Below are 21,202 nucleotides of genomic sequence, written 5' to 3' on the forward strand. Positions count from 1 at the left end.
GAACATACTAGACAAAGCGAGTTCATCTGTCTGATTCATCACGGTTCCTACTGCTGTGTTATTATTTTCTCCGTGTTTTTACTAGAACTATTTTACTAATAGTGGAGAGGATAGGGATAAGAACCACCCTATGGAGGTGCGCTAATGATGATAAGCAATGCTTGACAATCGGTCAGAATGATGGCAGCTCTCCCAGATCAGATGGAGGTCCTGTGGATGCAGAGGGGGGGGCGCCGCGTGGGGCAGTGTCGTCGGGTGGGGGAGCCAGGCACGTCGGACGGGTTCCGGCTCGCATGGGGAGCGGCACTCATGGTGCCAGAAACAGCAGGCCGGGACCTCTTAGTCGCCCGACAGACTCAACCGCAATGTACGCAGTCCGATCACGTGGGTACGTCTCACCAATCAGAGGCAGCGGAATCCCAACGCCTTCAGCTAGTGCTACCAATCAGCAAAGCCAAATGAGGGTGTGTGTGTGTGAGAAGCTCTGCAGTCACTCGTTTCATCAGCCTGATGAAACTGCTCTGTGTAGCCGAGAAACGCATTGCTGTGTTTTACTTGTTTTAATAAACTTGTTTTAAGCTTTTTATACCCTTGCTCTGTATATTTAACCGTTACTGGTGGTGTTGAGCTGTTCGAGCACTTTATTGACACGAGTGACTGCCGCTTCCTGTGTGGGTTTGAGTTTGTCTGATGTGTTTTGGTTCTTTCGCCTGGCGGTGCTGTTCCGTGTGGTGCCTTGTTTTCTGTGTCTTCAGGACCTCCATCTATTTTACTAATAATTATGCTGATTTTCAAGTGTTTGAAGAAGGTCATTTTTAGGTACCTTCATTTCATCCAAACACCAACAAGGTCACACACCAGTATTACTTGTCTTGTTCTTAACATTCAATTGTCATTTTCTGCAAATATTTGAGTGCATACAATATGCTCACTCCTGTGTCCATTTTAATAAAGATATTGTATTTAATAAAAAAAAAAAAAAATGCTGGTAACCATATGAGTAACATATATTATCCACAGGCTGGAAAGGGCGTTTCATTTGGAATCACGGCTGGGGAAGGGCGGAGGGAGCAGCCAACTAAGGAGCAACGAGATCAAGGAACAGAGAGCCAGCAGGAGCAACCCGGTCCGAGCAAAGTGAGGCCTAGGGAGGAACTTTCAATTTGTGGAGCGGGAGTACATAAGAAAGGTAAGAAATGTAGTATTGTTATCTCATCCGATAGTTCCAGTTGCAGGTATGATTCTGATGTTGTTATATTCCCAAATATGAAAAAAAAAGTAGGGGCACGGTGGGGCTCAAAAGGCCTCTGATTCAGAGGAAAGTGAGGGGGATAATGTTATGGATAACGAAACAAATGGTGTTAAATCAGTACCACTCTCTTCACATATAAAAGGAAAAATAGTGCAGAAAGCTCAGAAAGGAAAGTTCCTTGACTTTTTTTTAGTATTACTAGGGATGCTGTTGCCACTAAGTCAAGAGCAAAGAATGCAGCAGAAACACCAATTCTTCTTAAAGGTTTATTGGACCAAAGACATATTTATTTGTTTTAATAAACCTTTAACAAGAATTGGTGGTGCTGCTGCATCGTTTGCTCATGGATATTTGTTTGGGGAATTTGGTGTTATACCCTGACAGCTTGCACACCTTATATACCTGCTTGAGTGCTGAACAGAGTTTGAATTGCCACTAAGTCAACAGGAGAAGGCGCTAAGGCTAGGAAAAAGATTTCATTTGTGGACTGGGTTAAAGGGTTTGCAGTATACTCTGAATGTTTTCTGGATGTTTTTTGGATGCTCATCTAGAGCAAATAAAAGGTATGATGCAGTATTTGCATTTAATTGCGGATTGTTTCACAAGCTATGGGGGAATTAAAGAGAGGTAGCATGGCCACGGGTGTAAAGGGCAGAAAGGATTTTTGGGTAAAAATCATTGACATATGGTCATGCTTAGTTCAATTAGCAGAAGAGCAGGAATCCGTTTATTGTTAAGAGAAATAAATATGAGGTGAAGGAATGCTGGGCGTTTAACGACAAGCGCTGTGACAGGGGATTATCTTGTAAGTACAAACATATTCGTAAACACTGCACAGGTAATCACCCCAGTTTGGATTGTAGAAGAAAAGAAGGGGGTAAGAATAATTCCTTTCAGGGCTCAGGCAGATTTCAAGGGGTTGGGGCTGGGGTCGGCCAGAATCCCATTGAAAGTAACTAAGATTTACAAGGTATTGGAAGGATATCATAATGTCAAGGACAGGAGGATGTTAAAGGAAGGTTTTGAATTTGGTTTAAAGGTGCCTATTCAGGGAGAGGTATATGGGGCAAAAAAGGCAAATAATTTAAAATCTGCATACGAATTACCAGAGGTATTGAGGGAGAAATTAAAAAAGTTAGTTGATTTAGGGAGGATAGGAGGCCTTTTTTTTTTTTTTTTTTTTTTTTTTTTAAGTTTTGAAAAAGCTTTATTGAAATAACTTCAAACATTTACAAGCAGAGAATAAAACACTCACAGCATAAGTCTGTTGGCAATCATCGAAATCCCTGTGTTTCAGTTCTTACATTTGTTGTGGGTTAAACAAAATAATACAATAAGAAATGGACTAGAAAGGCCATCAAACAACAATTATCAATATTGGTTACATAGAGAATTGTCAATATGAATTTTGCAAGTGTTTAGCAGGACATAAAGAAAAAGAAGAATAGACAAACGAAGGAAAGGAAGAGGAAAGAAAAAGAAGAGAAGAGGTCAAATACACGTGTTCCTGAGTGAAGTGAAATAAAGTTTGCTGAGGGATATTAAAATTACAGTATGGGCTTACCCCTATCAAGGGTGTTAGGTTATCTTGCGTCCTCCTGGTAATTAGCTGCAGGGTCTGGATTCCCATAGGAAGAGAATCTCGCAAAAGAAATCCAATTGGTTAATGGAGAAGTAATGAAACCTCTCTAGTCGTATATTTGGCAAAACCTGAGCAAGCCACTCGTCAGTCGTAGGAGTAATCTCCTGTTTCCATCTCCGAGGAATGACTTGCTTAGCACTATTCAATGCAATGTGTAGAAGCCTAGTGTGGGCCTTAGATTGCATTTTGGGAATATCATGGAAGAGTAAAACTACTGGATCTAGAGGAATGTCGCGTCCTAGGAGTTTGCTAATTTCCTTAGTTATGGAGCACCAAAACGGCTGAATACTAGGACATGACCACCAAATATGGTACATGGAACCCTCTTGGTTGCACTTCCTCTAGCATCTGTTAGATGTCAGGGGAAAGATGTATTGTAGGCGTTGCAGGGTCAAATACCATCTCATTAAGAGTTTATAATTGACTTCCAGCAGGGAGGCGGAGTGAGAAGATTTGGCTATGTTGTGGAAAATTTTATTCCATTCCTCTACTGATACTTGCCCCACAAAGTCTTTTTGCCATTTTTGTGTGTAAGAAGGAAGGTGGTCTGTTGGAGGTGAGTTCAGAATAGCATACAAAAGAGATATAGTATGGGCTGGTTGGTGAGGTGCACTACAGAGTTGTTCAAATCTAGTGCGAGGAAACGCACCAGATCCTGTTTGTTTTTATGAGTGTTGATAAAATGTGTCAGCTGATTATATCTTAGCCAGGTAGCGAAGAAGTCGTTCTCCAAGTTTTGCATTTGTGTCATTGGGATTATTTTTGTTGCCTCCGTCAACAGATAGACCGGGAGAAGTCCATGGATGTCTAGTTTTAAATTTTTTGGAGAATTCCCCACCAAGAAGTCAGGATTGGAGAGTGATGGTGTGAGAGGGGATGGGGTACTAGAGAACGAGGTGTTTTTCTGTATCTGTCTAGACCATACCTGAAAAGTTTCTTTTATAATGGGATAGTTTTGGATTGTAGAAGGTCGGTGTTCAGGGGGAAGCCAACAATAGCTCCCTAGCTGGAGTATCCCCGTTAAGTTGTGTTCCAGGGAGACCCAGGCTTTAGATGAAGTTGCCGACTGGTAACGCCAATCAACAATCCTCTGATGGATAGTGGCATCTTTGTAATTCTGGAGATTTGGTACACCTAGCCCTCCCCTAGTTGGATGCAGATATAGTGTTGTTTTAGATATCCTTGGTGGTCTTTTATGCCATATGTAAGAGTTAGTGATGGACTGTAGTGTAGGGAGGAAGTGATTAGGAATTGGGATAGAGACTGTTTGGAAGATATATAAAAGTTTAGGTAACAAATTCATTTTTACCACATTAATCCTTCCTATCCAAGTAATTGATTTAGGGAGCCAAGATGCAATAAATGAGTTGAATTCGTGTATAAATCTTTCATACTTATATTTGAACAGGTCATGTTGGTTAGATGATAAATGTACGCCTAAGTACTTTAACGTTTTGGTTTGATTCTGATATGGATAATCAACTTCCAATAATTTACATTCTGCCGGAGACATTTCCATTGGAAGTAATTCCGACTTGGAAGAGTTTATTGCGTAGTTTGAGGCTCTCCCGTATTGGAGTAGGGGAAGAATCAGCGCTAGTTATAACCTAAAGCCAAATACAAGTAGGGACCCTCTCAAGAAATCCCTTGGGTGTGTGGCTACAGAAAAGTGGAAGTATTGGCGCTTACAGCTAGGATAGATCTATATTTATATGAAAATACGAATAAATAATACAAAATATATATATATATATATATATATGAGCAAGAGATAATAAAGATATATTAAGGGGCTTCTAAGAGATTGCTTAAAATGATACAGCACTCAAGAAAAGATATCAAGAATTTAATATTAGTAAATAAATAAATACAATTGATAAAGAACAATGTCTAAAATATCAAGCACAATTACAATATAAAATTTAAAGGGAAGGGGTATGCAGGGCAGTAAAACCTAACTCTAAAGACTAGCTCAAACAAGCAGATTACAATAGAGAGGTACAATGTCAAGCAGAACGATTCCCTATTCCTAAATACACACGTGGATAAGAGATGGCCTCAGTGATGTAAATATAGCACTCGATAATAAAACACTGAATATAAAACACTTAATAATAAAACATTCAAATATAGAATCTGGACGTCCAGTATTAAAATAATAGGGATAAACGTGCAAAAGAAAATAGTCTAAAAGGGTTAAATATAAACAATGATCAGAATAAAAATGATCAGAGTAAATTGTCCCGTGAGAGCAAATATATATATAGGCTCAGTAAGCAACGATGGTATTGTATATCACCAGTATGTCTATTGGAGCTTAGTCTATTCACTTTATGCTCTCAAATGTAGTTGATCTTGCTCATCGAGTATTGGATGAAACTTACACACATTTGAGAGTGGTACCTTAAGCTTTGTTAAGAAGAGAGAAGGCAGCTGTCTGTAGTAGAGTGGATCGATCTTTTCTGTCTCTATTCAGTAGTCGGTCTGTGTCCGATAACCGCCTCTTCAAAATCACAAGAGCAGTGTATCCAATAGCCAGCTTAGGCTTTGCTGGCGTCTTCTGTTTCTGCACGGCCGGTCACGTGATGTTGTGTCAGCTGTCAGGTAACGTGTAGCCGTATCAGCTGTTTTTACCGGTGTCCGTGCACTCTCTGCTTTCAGTGAAAGCTAAGTCGGTATATTCAGAATTGGTGTGTTGGAAGTTCCTCCTTCCAGGCTTACAGCTGAGGGTGAACTCTTCTTAATGGAAAGTAGCACCACTCCTCTTTTAGATAGAAATAGAGGGTGATGTGAATGTCTCAAGGTGGATGGTAGTAAACAACTTCAACGCGTTTCTCCCCTTCCTGGGGCTTTTTCAAGAAGTGTTCACCTGTCTTCTAGGGCTCCTTAATATACACCTCATAGGTGTCTCATTGGTCAAAAGTCCTGTGGGTGTGTGAATCAATTACCAGGTGATATTTAAGGTGGTAATTTTTCGTTCTATGCAATAGATTATAGTTCAATTTCTTAGGGATATTTAAGGTGGTATCCTTTGGATCTCATCAGTAGTGATTTTACAGACATATACTGCATAGGTTATACAACATTCTCCATATATATATAAATTATAGACATTTGGATAATTATCATAGATTAATATTAGTGTAAGAGATATAGTTAGACTCAGTATATTTTACTCTAAAAAGATGAAATTATTAAAATTAAAAAACAAAGGTTGAAAAGGATAATATTTTTAAAAAAAAATTAAAAAAATTTTTAAAAAAAATTCTTAAATTTTTTTTTTTAAAAAATTCTTAAATTTTTTTTTTTTTTTTAATAAAAAAACCTTCAAAAAATTTCCAAATTTCTTTAATCATACATAAATGGGCTTAGATCCAGTTCTGAGTTTAAACCCAGGGGGTGTAAAGTTTTCATATTGTATATTAGCTCAGCCTCTCTTTTGAGTAGTTTAGTCTCGTAATTTCCCCCTCTCCAGTCACGTTTAACTTTCATTATTCCCCAAAAAGAGAAATCTTTAAGTTTACTGTTGTGGACATTCCTAAAGTGACTATACAGATGTGTGTCCATCTTTCCCTTTTCTATTATGCACAGGTGTTCCCTTATTCTTTCCCTTAATGTTCTTGAGGTCTCACCTAGGTACTGTTTTTTACAGCTACACTGTATTAAATAGATGATCCCTTTATCAGTGCATCGTATTGTATCCGTAATGGGAAATACTTCACCCGTTTGTGTGGAAGAGTACTGTTTTATTTTATTGCTGTAGTTACATGATCTGCAGCAGTGACAGGGGTAGAAACCTTTTAGTGTGTTCCCTAAAAGATCCTGTTCTTTTAGGGGGGGTTTTGTCTTAAATTCACTTGGCGCTAGTAGTGTTTTTAGGTTTCTAGATTTCCTGTATATAAATTTTGGATTTAGGGAGATTTTATCCCCTATGATTGGATCTTCTCTCACATGATGCCAGTGTTTCTTGATTATTTTTTCTATCTTTTTGTGTTCTCCATTAAAATTTGTGATAAATGGAACTGATATTTCATCTATTGGTTGTATTTCAAGATTAGTTTTGTCTTTATATGTAAGTAGTGTTGCTCTATCTATGTGTTTAACTTCTTCATAATTTACCTCTATTAGCTTATCTTCATAGCCTTTTTCCCCAAATTTTTTGCTCAGGATTTGTGCCTGTTCTTCGTAATCTAATATGTTTGAACAATTCTTTCTTATTCTTAAGAACTGTGCTCTAGGGATATTGGTTTTCCATTTGGACAGATGGCAGCTATCCGCATGTATAAAATTATTAGCGTCCACTTTTTTGAAAAATGTTTTAGTGGTAAATTTATCTGTTTCTACTGTTATATCAAGGTCAAGAAATGAGACCCTTTCTTTGCTTATTTCATATGTGAAATGTAACCCTCTATTGTTTGTGTTCATAGCTGAAAAGAATTCAGTTAGTGTAGTATCATTCCCTTTCCACAATATAAGAATATCATCTATGTATCTTTTATAGGACACCAGGTTTTTCGCCAAGCTATTCGAACCTAGGAAATCTGATTCCCAGTCTCCCATAAATAGGTTTGCATAGCTTGGCGCAAACCTGGTGCCCATTGCAGTGCCTTTTATTTGCACATACATTTTTTGATTGAAGGAGAAAGTATTATTCACCAGGATAAATCTAATGCTTTCTAAGATAAACTCTCTTTGTTCTTTATCGATAGTGTCATCTTTTGATAGAAAGTTGGAGACTGCTTTAATGCCTAGATCGTGTGCAATATTGGTGTACAGTGATGTTACATCACACGTAGCCAGTAATATATCACCCTCTATTTTTAGGTTATCTAGTAATTGTAGGACTTGGGTTGAGTCTTTTAGAAAAGATGGTAGTTTTTTGACGTATTTTTGGAGAAATCTGTCTATGTACTGTGATAAATTAGAAGTAAGTGATTGAATACCTGAGATTATTGGGCGACCGGGAGGTTGTTTGAGATCTTTATGTATTTTAGGTAGAAAGTAGAAAATTGGTATTTTGGGGAATTCTGGGTATATATAGTTATATTCTTTCGTGTTCAGAATGCCCTTCTCTTTTGCAGCGTCTAAATGCATTTTCAAAAGAATTTGGTCTACCCTGGTAGGATCTCTTTTAAGTTCTTTGTAGGTTGATATATCTTTTAATAGTCTTTCTGCCTCTTGTACATAGTAGCTCTTATCCATTATCACCACTCCTCCCCCTTTGTCTGCTGGTTTTATAATAATATCTTTGTTCTTCTTTAACTTTTGTAGAGTAGCATTTTCAGATTTTGTCAGATTCTGGGGTAGTTTTCTATTATTTTTATATTTTTCAAGGTCTTTCTGTACTAGTGTTTCGAATAGTTCTATATTTTTACCCTTGTCTTGTGTGGGGTAGAATTTGGATTTCGGTTTTAGTTCAGTGTGAGTATATTTTGCAGTAGTTATTGCTGGTGGTTTGGGGGTAAATTCTAATGGGTGTTTAAGGAAGTGTCTTTTTAGTGTCAGTTTCCTTACAAATTGTGTTACGTTTATGAGGGTTTCAAATTTATTTAATTGAGACGTGGGTGCAAACGATAGACCACGTCCTAGTACTTTATTTTCCTCATTACTTAGTTCTGTTTTGCTAATATTAAAAATTCCATGATTCTTTGGTTCTACCACATCTCCCTTCTCTCTCTGGGCCTCTTTATTATTTCTCCTCCTTCCTCCTCTCTTTCCTCTAACATTCTTTTTCTTTGACCCATTAGTGGAGCTAGTTGGACTTTTTCTATAATGGTGCCCCTGGCATTTTCTGCCCTTGGGTTGTCCCCTAAAAAATGAGCCCCTTGGGCTATTTCAGTTCTTTCTATTTGATGGTCATTGCCTGGTTTATGTGATAATGGTTGGAATCTGTTTCTCAGAGGTATTCTCCAATTCTTATCATTCTTGTAAATTGAGTTATGTTGCCTATCAGTGTGTGGTCTTTCTTTATTTCTCTCGTTTCTCCAATTTTGGTTAGAGTAACTTTGGTAATGATTATGATACTCTATGTCGAATCTAGGGTTATTCATTGTTTGATTTGCATACTCTCTTTCGGAGTAGTGATACTGTCTTTGTCTATTATTCGCGTCATAATCATATCTCCTACGTGGTGCCTCTTGCCATCTATATTCTCCCTCGTAGTGATTATCTCTCCTTTGTATGTTGGGTGTATTATGTGTTGATTTATTTCTATGTCTATAGTCTTCCTGTCTCCTATAGTTATTTGGTGTGTTTTGATTAATGGATATTTCGTTATAAGTTTGTTTTTGCATTCTGTTTTGTGCCAGGTTGCTATTCCTCTGTTGGGGTAGTGTATCTTTATCTATTTCATTTTCTATATTACCCATTGCATAGTCATCTTTATCTCTTTTCAGTTTTTTCTTTTTTATTATTTGTAATTCAGTATTAGTCTTTTTTAGAGATTTTATTATTTCTGTCTGTTTTTCTTTAAATGTGTCAGTCTTTTCTACTCTCCAGGCTCTCTTTTATCTCATTTACTCTTCTATCTATTTCTGTTAGGCTTATATTTCTAGCCTTCTTAATAATGTTGATGAGTGTAAATGAAAGAATAAGGGAACACCTGTGCATAATAGAAAAGGGAAAGATGGACACACATCTGTATAGTCACTTTAGGAATGTCCACAACAATAAACTTAAAGATTTCTCTTTTTGGGGAATAATGAAAGTTAAACGTGACTGGAGAGGGGGAAATTACGAGACTAAACTACTCAAAAGAGAGGCTGAGCTAATATACAATATGAAAACTTTACACCCCCTGGGTTTAAACTCAGAACTGGATCTAAGCCCATTTATGTATGATTAAAGAAATTTGGAAATTTTTTGAAGGTTTTTTTATTAAAAAAAAAAAAAAAAAAAAAAAAAAATTTAAGAATTTTAAAAAAAAATTTTTTAATTTTTTTTTAAAAATATTATCCTTTTCAACCTTTGTTTTTTAATTTTAATAATTTCATCTTTTTAGAGTAAAATATACTGAGTCTAACTATATCTCTTACACTAATATTAATCTATGATAATTATCCAAATGTCTATAATTTATATATATATGGAGAATGTTGTATAACCTATGCAGTATATGTCTGTAAAATCACTACTGATGAGATCCAAAGGATACCACCTTAAATATCCCTAAGAAATTGAACTATAATCTATTGCATAGAACGAAAAATTACCACCTTAAATATCACCTGGTAATTGATTCACACACCCACAGGACTTTTGACCAATGAGACACCTATGAGGTGTATATTAAGGAGCCCTAGAAGACAGGTGAACACTTCTTGAAAAAGCCCCAGGAAGGGGAGAAACGCGTTGAAGTTGTTTACTACCATCCACCTTGAGACATTCACATCACCCTCTATTTCTATCTAAAAGAGGAGTGGTGCTACTTTCCATTAAGAAGAGTTCACCCTCAGCTGTAAGCCTGGAAGGAGGAACTTCCAACACACCAATTCTGAATATACCGACTTAGCTTTCACTGAAAGCAGAGAGTGCACGGACACCGGTAAAAACAGCTGATACGGCTACACGTTACCTGACAGCTGACACAACATCACGTGACCGGCCGTGCAGAAACAGAAGACGCTAGCAAAGCCTAAGCTGGCTATTGGATACACTGCTCTTGTGATTTTGAAGAGGCGGTTATCGGACACAGACCGACTACTGAATAGAGACAGAAAAGATCGATCCACTCTACTACAGACAGCTGCCTTCTCTCTTCTTAACAAAGCTTAAGGTACCACTCTCAAATGTGTGTAAGTTTCATCCAATACTCGATGAGCAAGATCAACTACATTTGAGAGCATAAAGTGAATAGACTAAGCTCCAATAGACATACTGGTGATATACAATACCATCATTGCTTACTGAGCCTATATATATATTTGCTCTCACGGGACAATTTACTCTGATCATTTTTATTCTGATCATTGTTTATATTTAACCCTTTTAGACTATTTTCTTTTGCACGTTTATCCCTATTATTTTAATACTGGACGTCCAGATTCTATATTTGAATGTTTTATTATTAAGTGTTTTATATTCAGTGTTTTATTATCGAGTGCTATATTTACATCACTGAGGCCATCTCTTATCCACGTGTGTATTTAGGAATAGGGAATCGTTCTGCTTGACATTGTACCTCTCTATTGTAATCTGCTTGTTTGAGCTAGTCTTTAGAGTTAGGTTCTACTGCCCTGCATACCCCTTCCCTTTAAATTTTATATTGTAATTGTGCTTGATATTTTAGACATTGTTCTTTATCAATTGTATTTATTTATTTACTAATATTAAATTCTTGATATCTTTTCTTGAGTGCTGTATCATTTTAAGCAATCTCTTAGAAGCCCCTTAATATATCTTTATTATCTCTTGCTCATATATATATATATATATATATTTTGTATTATTTATTCGTATTTTCATATAAATATAGATCTATCCTAGCTGTAAGCGCCAATACTTCCACTTTTCTGCTCTCCCGTATTGGGCCAAAATTAGGCGAGCTGCAGGGAAGGGATTTAGTCGGGTTGGTAAGGGAAAGCAGTAAGTCATCCGCAAACAATGTAGCTTTGTATTGTGTCTGGTTAATCTGCAGACCACTCACCTCTGAGCTGCCCCTAAGCTTGATTGCCAAAATTTCCATAGAGAGTACAAATAATAAGGGGGAAAGAGGGCACCCCTGTCTCGTCCCATTCTTAATATGAAATGAGCCGGACAGGATACCATTCACTTTAACTTTGGCTGTTGGGCCCACATAAAGTGCAAAGATTTTGGAGATAAATTCCTCTGGGATACCGAATTTCTGGAGGGTGAGTTTTAAAAAGGTCCAATCCAACCTGTCAAAGGCCTTTTCAGCATCTGTTGACAGGAGGATTGAAGGGGTTTTATGTAAAGAAACAAATTGCATAAGTTGCAGCACACGCGTGGTGTTGTCCCTGGCCTCTCAACCAGGTACAAAGCCTGCCTGATCCACATGAATCAGCAAAGGGAGGACTGCATTGAGTCTATTTGCCAAAACTTTGGCGTAAATTTTTAAATCAACATTCAGGAGGTAGATAGGTCGGAAGTGAGCTGGCTGGTCTGGGGATTTGCCTGGTTTGGGCAGTACTGTTATAAAAGCCTGATAGGAGGCCTTTTTTAAGGAGAAACCATTGGAAAGATTGTAAGTTCCCACGGGAATAGGGCCCTCAATCCCTCCTGTATGTGTTTTGTGAATTACAAGTCTTGTACTGTTTTATTTATATGAATCCATGGACAGCGCTGCGGAATATGTTGGCGCTTCATAAATAAAGTATAATAATAGTGTCCCCGTTGGTTCCGAAAAAAGAGGTTGGTAAATTTAGAATGATTCAACATTTGTTTTATCCTAGAGGTCAATAAATGTCTGCCCATGGGATGCGCAATTACGTGCACATATTTTGAGATGTTCAGTACCTTTTTGCATTGGTTGGTACAGAGAAGGACAGGTAGCAGATCAATAATCCATTACTTAGATGACTTTATGGTTGTTGGTGAGCGTGATACAGGCAAATGTGATAGGATTCTAGGGAAGCTGTTAAAAATTGTCATAGAGTTCTGGGTTCCTGTAGCACAGGAGAAATCAGAGGGACCTTGTACTAGTTTGTCATTTTTAGGCATAGAAAATGATTCAGTGAATAAACAATGTAGATTGCAAAGGATAGGGTAGCTAAGATGATAAGCTATAAAACAAGTGATAGGTATGAAAAAAGTAACAGTTAGGATTAGGGCTGCTAAATTTTGCATGCAGAGTAATACCCTTAGGAAGAATTTTTAAAAGAAGACTGGAAATCAGTACAGGGGGCGCGGTGTTGTCCAGCCATAGAATTAGATTGAACAAACAGTTAAAGGGGGGAGTTGCAAATTTGGGACAGTTTTTTTACAAAACTTTAAAGGGATAAGGATTTGGGAGGAACAGGTATTGGCAAAAGAGATACATTTATACCCAGATGCTGTGGGCGGAGTACGTTTTGAAGCATTTTTTAATGGCAAATGGTGTGTAGGAAAATGGCCTCAGGTATGGGAGGATAAAGGTTAGACAAAGAACCTAGTGTTGTTGGAATTATTCCTAATTGTTATCGCAGTAGAGCAATGGGTAAGGAATTGGCTAATAATCCTCTCCCCAGGTCATTGCATACGTGCAGCATTTTGTTCTAAAGGCTTCATATAAGTTTTAGGGCTAAGAACATTCCGGGCGTTAAATTTTTTATTTCTGATTCCTTGTCAAGATTTAAATGGGATATGTTCAGAAAATTGGCACCTAATGCAGAGCAGAAAGATGAGGACTGCCCCATTTATCTTTGGCGGTAATGGGGGGAGGTATGTAGGGTACAGGGACATTGATTGGTGGTTTGTCGGTCAAACTCATATGCCCTCCTAGTCTGCAGACCTTTCAGCCTGTTATCTGCCAAGTTACACCTCTGAGTTGCATGTGGTTACGCGGGGCCGCCTATTTTCTTTACAATCTCCAATAGGGCTAATATCCAGCACAAATGTCCCAAGGTGTGTGCACACGCTGTGTGGGGTTAACTGCCAACCCCCAGAGATAATGCCAAATATCAAGAACACAGCAACACCACTTGTAATTTCCAAACCTTCTTTTATTCCATATCACATGGGCAGCAAAAGTAGTTAAAACAGAACAATGTTTTGGGTCAAGCACCCTTATTTATGTTCAAACAGTGTATGTACCCATTAACCAACTTAAATACCTGTAGGCAGGTAAGACCACACCTCTTTAATTAACACTTTACATATACCTTTATGGTTTTCATTTGTATACACTGACCCCTAGTGGTCTACACCTATATATACTATTTTTCAATAAAAAAAATATTTTTATAATTTAAAACACATCTAAACAGACATGGAAAGCAGCAGACCTACCATACAGATTTGTGTATGAAAATAAACTTTTCCTACTATGTGGCGCCACCTGGTGGCGCTACATAGATGATATATTTGGCATTTGGTGGGGTGACATTGGTTCCCTCCAGCGTTTTTGTGCTGGAATTGAATTCTGCAACAAGGAGCATGAAATTCACATTATCCTGGAGTGAGGAGTCTATAAACATTGTGGACATTAAGGTATGTAAGGATGGGGCTGTGCTAAAAACTGATTTGTATAGAAAGGATACAGATAAGAATAGTCTCCTTCACTATACTAGTGCACATGCCCTATACTAGTGCACATGCCCCAGCTCTAATTAAGTCACTTCCTTTTAGCCAAATGTTAAGGGTGAGAAGGATTGTGAGAAATGATGGCTTAGCCCTGGTTGGACTAAAGGAGACGGGAGATAGATTTTTTTTTTTTTTTTTTTTTTTGGAGGGAGGTTATACACATAACATGATAGAGGATGTCATCAAAAGGGTACTGGAATTACCGAAAGGAAGGGTCAATAAGGAGAATAGCCTAAATAAGAAAGACCCTGACAAGTTGGTATTTATTTCAGAATATAATGCCTATGCCTATAGCCCAAGAATATTACGAAAACATTGGCGCATTTTAAGTGAGTGTAACCCTGAAGTGAAAGCCTTTAAACAGCCGCCTATGCCAGCATACACTAGACTCCCCAGCCTAAGAGATAAGATAATGTAAGGATATGTTTAGTTGTTTTTAAAGAACACTACAATTACAGCCCCTGCTTTATGCAGGACCACTCAGTCTCACACCTTACCTCGGATTCCCACAGATTTAACTTAAGGGAACCCTGATATGCTCATTGATCTGAGGGTCACTACAGCAGGGTTGCTGAGTGAAACCGGAACCTTCACGCAACAACAAATGCTTAAAGCAGAAAAGAGAGTAAGTCTTATAGGATTGACTGCAGCAGTAGTGAAAGAGTTAATTAGTGCAGGTGCCTTAATTCAAACAGAGTTGCAATGGAAATAGTTTATGCAGCAGGCTTTAACAAACACACTGAAATTAACACAGTACTTTGATAAGTGAATAAGTCAACCTTTGGTCATTTTGTAAACCATACTTTGATAATGAATATTAGTACTTTGCAGGGTTGTTCAATCAGAGTAATATAAGCTGTGGTAAACTTGAGGAAACAGATATAGTTTAAGTTAGAGCAAACAGTTAATTACAAGCACAATAGAGGTTAATTGCGTAAAGTCTGAAATATGCTTATGCAGTCCGATAATGAATAATGGTACTTTGTAATAATCTTTGTCACAGTTATTTGTTTGAAATTTGGTAAATAGCAGTAAAAAGGTTTAGTGCATATTTGATATCTGAAGCGAATATGGAAATCCAGCAAATGAGCGTTCCACAATATATAGCAAGTGAGAGAGAAATGAGGTTGCAGCAATACACACAGTTCATAGAATGCAATACATATAGACTAGAATTATTGTAGATGATATTAGCACATAGCGATACAGTTACCACACAGCAACAAGTCCTAGGAGTATCGCAGAGAGCCTGGCAGAGATCCGCGGCGGGAGAATGAGGAGCGTGACGTCACACGCTGCAGGGGAACAACCTCACTACAGGAGAGAGACTGAGAAATCTCTTAGTGAACAAACGGAGCAAATCTTCAAGCACAAAAGAGAATCTGCAAGTTGATTCAAATAGGCAGATACTCAAGGAGAGCAATAAGTTGAGAATACAAGGTAGTATAAACGGCTAGGTCTCTTCTGAAGCAGCTTCACACTGAGCAACAAATTACCAAGCAATGAGTTCTGTTGGGAGGAGCCTTAAATAGGGGTAGTGAGTTGACATTCTTAAAGGCACAGTAGGAAAAGAGATAAATCCCTGACAGGACACCCCCCCCCCCAAGGAGCCGCTCCGCGGATCAAGGACCAGGACGATCAGGATGTCTACGATGAAACAAGGAGACAAGACGTGGTGCAGAGACATTATTGGAAGGCTCCCAAGAGTCCTCCTCAGGACCAAATCCTTTCCAACTGACAAGATATTGAAGTTGATTACGATGATAACGAGAGTCTAGAATAGACTCAATCTCATATTCCATGCCATCAATGACTGAAGGATCCACCGTCTCATTCTGAGTTGAGTCTCTGATTGCACTGTAAGGTTTCAAAAGAGAAACGTGGAATGTGGGATGTATCTTCATGGAATCTGGTAGTTTAAGTGTTACAGCATTAACATTGATGACCTTTTGTATGGGATAAGGCCCTAAATATAGGGAAGCCAGTTTTTTAGATGGAACTTGTAAGCGTAAATGTTTAGTGCTTAACCAAACTTTGTCACCAATCTTGTAATCTGGAGGCTTGGATCTACGTAGGTCGTAGTGATGTTTCTGAACAGCCTGGGCTTCTAGTAAAACTTGTTTCAATGTTGAGAAATTGGTAGCAATGGTATTAACAAGATCATTAACTATAGGCATGTCGGAATTGTTGATTTGATTTGGATAGTATGAGGGATGAAATCCATAATTGATGTAAAATGGTGTCATTTTAGTTGATGAATTTACGGCATTATTATGAGCAAATTCAGCAGTAGCAAGTAGAGAATGCCAGTTATCTTGTTGTTGAGTGCAGTAGCAACGAAGGTACTGCTCTAATGTTTGATTTGTTCTTTCTGTTTGACCATTCGTTTGTGGATGATCAGCGGTACTCAAACGTTTAGTAATGTTAAGAGAGGAACACAATTGATTCCAAAACCTCGAGGTGAATTGCGTACCTCTATCTGTGGTGATTGTTTCAGGTAAACCATGTAGTTTTACAATGTGATTCAAAAATAGTGAAGCAGTTTCTGAAGATGTAGGCAATCCTCTATGTGGAAGGAAATGAGCCATTTTAGAGAATAAGTCCACTACTACCAATATGGTATTATAATTAGCTGACGAAGGCAGATCAACAACAAAATCCATAGCAATCGCTGCCCAGGGTCTGTCTGGTACTGGTAAAGAGAGAAGGTAACCATAAGGACTCTTATGCTGATGTTTCTTAGTTGTACATACCATACAGGAATCAATATACTGTTTAATAGTATCATTCATTTTTGGCCACCAGTAATTCCTTTTAATCAAATGAGCAGTTCTATGAACTCCAGGATGACCAGCCAATAAAGAGTCGTGAGCAGAGGTAAGTATCTCATTCCTGAGAGAAGGAGGTATATACAATAAAGTGCCATGATAGTATAAGTTGTCGGAATGTTTTAGTACATCCAAATGACCCAAAGATGAATCATCCTTCAGATGTTCTTGTAAGATGGTTTTAAACTCAGTTGTTAAACAAATAATTCTATCCAGAGGTATGATAGATGAAGGAGAAACCACATCAGTAGGACGAGGGTCTTTTCTAGAAAGAGCATCAGCTTTCATATTTTTGGAACCTGGTCTATAAGTAATGACGTAATCAAAACGAGAGAAGAACAAACTCCATCGAACCTGACGAGCAGTAAGGGTCTTGTTTGATTTTAAATATTCTAAATTACGGTGATCGGTATAGATGGTGATTGGATATGTTGCACCCTCTAGGAGGTGTCGCCAGAACTCCAAAGCTGATTTGATTGCAAGAAGTTCCTTATCACCGATTCCATAATTAATCTCTGCTGAACTCATAGTTCTAGAATAGTAGGAGACAGGATGTAAAGGTTCTTTTTCAGAACGTCTTTGAGATAAAACAGCCCCCACAGCAAACTCTGAAGCATCGACTTCTAGCGTAAATTGACATGTGGGATCTGGAAACTGTAAAATAGGGGCTGAAACAAATTTAGTTTTTAGAGTATTGAAGGAATGATCAGCATCTTGATTCCATACAAACTTAACTTGCTTACGTGTTAGCGTAGTGAGAGGTCTAACAATAAGTGAAAAGTCTTTAATGAACTTTCTATAAAAGTTCGCAAAGCCAAGGAATCTTTGAACATCTTTTTTATTACGAGGAATAGGCCAATTAGTGATAGCTTCTACTTTGCTTGACTCCATTGAAATTCCAGCTGGTGAGATGCAATAACCAAGGAATGATATGGTGTTTGTATTAAAAATACACTTTTCAAGCTTTGCATAAAGATGGTGTGCCCTTAAACGTGTCAACACTTGTTTGACATGTACAATGTGATCCTGTAGAGAATTTGAGTAAACCAAGATGTCATCCAAGTATACGACAATACAAATATCTAACAAATCATGAAAGACATCATTTATAAAACATTGAAAAGTCGCTGGGGCATTGCACAACCCAAAGGGCATTACAGTGTATTCATATAAACCGTATCTAGTACGAAATGCAGTTAACCATTCATCCCCTGCCCTCATCCTAATCAGATTGTAAGCACCTCTGAGGTCAAGTTTAGTAAAAACTGTGGCACCTTGTAAACGTTCAATAAGTTCAGGTATGAGGGGCAGGGGGTATCTGTTCTTTTTTGTGCATTTGTTCAACTGCCTATAATCAATGATGGGTCTAAGACTGCCATCCTTGTTTTTTACAAAGAACATTGCTGCAGCTGCAGAGGATGTGGAAGGTCTAATAAAGCCTTTTTTCAAGTTATCATCTAAATATTCTTTTAAATGATTTAATTCTGGCTGTGACAATGGATATATATGTCCATATGGTATGGAGCTTCCAGGTATAAGATCAATAGGACAGTCATAGTCTCTGTGTGGAGGTAAAGACTCAGCCTCCTTTTTATCAAAAACATCAGCAAATTCACTGTAACATTCTGGTAACTTATGTTCAGTGATATGACAAAGTATGTGTACCCCAAAACAGGATTGTTTATAGTGGTTTGAATCAAAAACTACTGATGCTGTGGACCACGATATAGTGGGATTATGCTTTATTAACCAATTCAGTCCAAGGATTAATGGATAGACAGAAGATGGAAGAACATCAAAACAAATAAGCTCTGTGTGTCCTGAAGGGGTAACAACTTTGAGTGGGATAGTGTGGTGAGTTATGGGACCAGAGCTAAAGAATGAACCGTCAACCAGACGAATAGCTAAAGCAACACTCTTCTTTATTAGTGGGATGTGATTATTAACAACAAAAGTGTTATCAGCAAAATTCCCAGAAGCCCCAGAGTCAATTATGGCCTGAACGTTTATCTTCTGATGGGACCACTGTAGGGAGACATAAATAGATAGATGAGATTTTATGCTGTCAACCAAATTAACAGTATGGTCATTGGACGAAGTCTTACCCTTCTTTTGTCGAATCAGAGAGGGACAGTCCCTAACAGCATGGTTCTTTTCAGCACAGTATAGACATAGGTTTAGTAGCTTACGCCTAGCTTTCTCCTCAGGTCTCAAGGGTCCCCTAATAACTGCAACATCCATGGGTTCTTCTATGGGTCTAGTGAATGCTGTGGAAGGTGTTGAGTGATGATAATTGGGGTTTCTTCTGGGGGTAGTCTCTGAATAAGATCTCTCTGACTTCCTTTCCCTAAGCCGACAATCTATGCCAATAGAGAGAGTCATCAATTCATCCAAGTCCTCTGGAATCACACCCCTTGCCAATTCATCCTTAACTGCATCATTGAGTCCCAAACGGAACTGATTACGTAAAGCAGGAATATTCCAGAGGGTGTCAGGAGCCCATCTTTTAAATTCAGTAATGTAGTCTTCTACCATTCTTTTGCCCTGCCTTAGAGACCTAATGGCAGTTTCAGCAGTATTTTTTCTATTGTGATCTTCATATAAAAGAGACATTGCAGAAAAAAAATCTTCTAGTGAATTTAGGATAGGATCATTTTTTTCATAGAAAGCATTGGCCCAAGACCTGGCCTCACCTCTGAGAAATGAAATTACAGTTAGAACTCTAATCCTGTCAGTTGGGTATGACTTAGGTTTCAAAGTAAAAAGCAGAGTGCAGGAATTCCTGAAATCCCTAAACATAGCTCTGTCCCCAGAGAACTTTTCCGGTGGACTAACAATGGGTTCTGGACATGACTCAACATTAGTAGTTTTGTTTGCAAGATGATCATTAATACATTTTTTTATACTCTGATTTTCTAGTTGTATATCCCTTAAGCCTTGAATCATGTGATCCATACTCTGAGCTAAAGAACCAACTCTCCTGGACAGTTCACTTACATCCATGATTTTAGCTGTTAGTAGTATTCCTTTTTTTTTTAAGGCTTGGTAATATGTAAGGATATGTTTAGTTGTTTTTAAAGAACACTACAATTACAGCCCCTGCTTTATGCAGGACCACTCAGTCTCACACCTTACCTCGGATTCCCACAGATTTAACTTAAGGGAACCCTGATATGCTCATTGATCTGAGGGTCACTACAGCAGGGTTGCTGAGTGAAACCGGAACCTTCACGCAACAATAAATGCTTAAAGCAGAAAAGAGAGTAAGTCTTATGGGATTGACTGCAGCAGTAGTGAAAGAGTTAATTAGTGCAGGTGCCTTAATTCAAACAGAGTTGCAATGGAAATAGTTTATGCAGCAGGCTTTAACAAACACACTGAAATTAACACAGTACTTTGATAAGTGAATAAGTCAACCTTTGGTCATTTTGTAAACCATACTTTGATAATGAATATTAGTACTTTGCAGGGTTGTTCAATCAGAGTAATATAAGCTGTGGTAAACTTGAGGAAACAGATATAGTTTAAGTTAGAGCAAACAGTTAATTACAAGCACAATAGAGGTTAATTGCGTAAAGTCTGAAATATGCTTATGCAGTCCGATAATGAATAATGGTACTTTGTAATAATCTTTGTCACAGTTATTTGTTTGAAATTTGGTAAATAGCAGTAAAAAGGTTTAGTGCATATTTGATATCTGAAGCGAATATGGAAATCCAGCAAATGAGCGTTCCACAATATATAGCAAGTGAGAGAGAAATGAGGTTGCAGCAATACACACAGTTCATAGAATGCAATACATATAGACTAGAATTATTGTAGATGATATTAGCACATAGCGATACAGTTACCACACAGCAACAAGTCCTAGGAGTATCGCAGAGAGCCTGGCAGAGATCCGCGGCGGGAGAATGAGGAGCGTGACGTCACACGCTGCAGGGGAACAACCTCACTACAGGAGAGAGACTGAGAAATCTCTTAGTGAACAAACGGAGCAAATCTTCAAGCACAAAAGAGAATCTGCAAGTTGATTCAAATAGGCAGATACTCAAGGAGAGCAATAAGTTGAGAATACAAGGTAGTATAAACGGCTAGGTCTCTTCTTAAGCAGCTTCACACTGAGCAACAAATTACCAAGCAATGAGTTCTGTTGGGAGGAGCCTTAAATAGGGGTAGTGAGTTGACATTCTTAAAGGCACAGTAGGAAAAGAGATAAATCCCTGACAGATAATCTGGGCTAAT

The 21,202-nt window shown here is 38.0% G+C and overlaps 1 protein-coding gene across 1 annotated transcript in view; it reads left to right on the forward strand.

Annotated features, from left to right (window-relative positions):
* Positions 1-21,202, forward strand: part of LOC128657028 (gastrula zinc finger protein XlCGF57.1-like) — a 151,623-nt gene that overhangs the window by 48,557 nt on the left and 81,864 nt on the right. Inside the window, exon 7 of the mRNA XM_053711255.1 lies at positions 1,021-1,189. Within this exon, the coding sequence (XP_053567230.1) occupies positions 1,021-1,189 (169 nt within the window). The remainder of the gene's footprint in view (positions 1-1,020; positions 1,190-21,202) is intronic.

Source organism: Bombina bombina, chromosome 4 (genome assembly GCF_027579735.1).
Source record: "Bombina bombina isolate aBomBom1 chromosome 4, aBomBom1.pri, whole genome shotgun sequence".
Classification (NCBI taxonomy): Eukaryota; Metazoa; Chordata; class Amphibia; order Anura; family Bombinatoridae; genus Bombina; species Bombina bombina.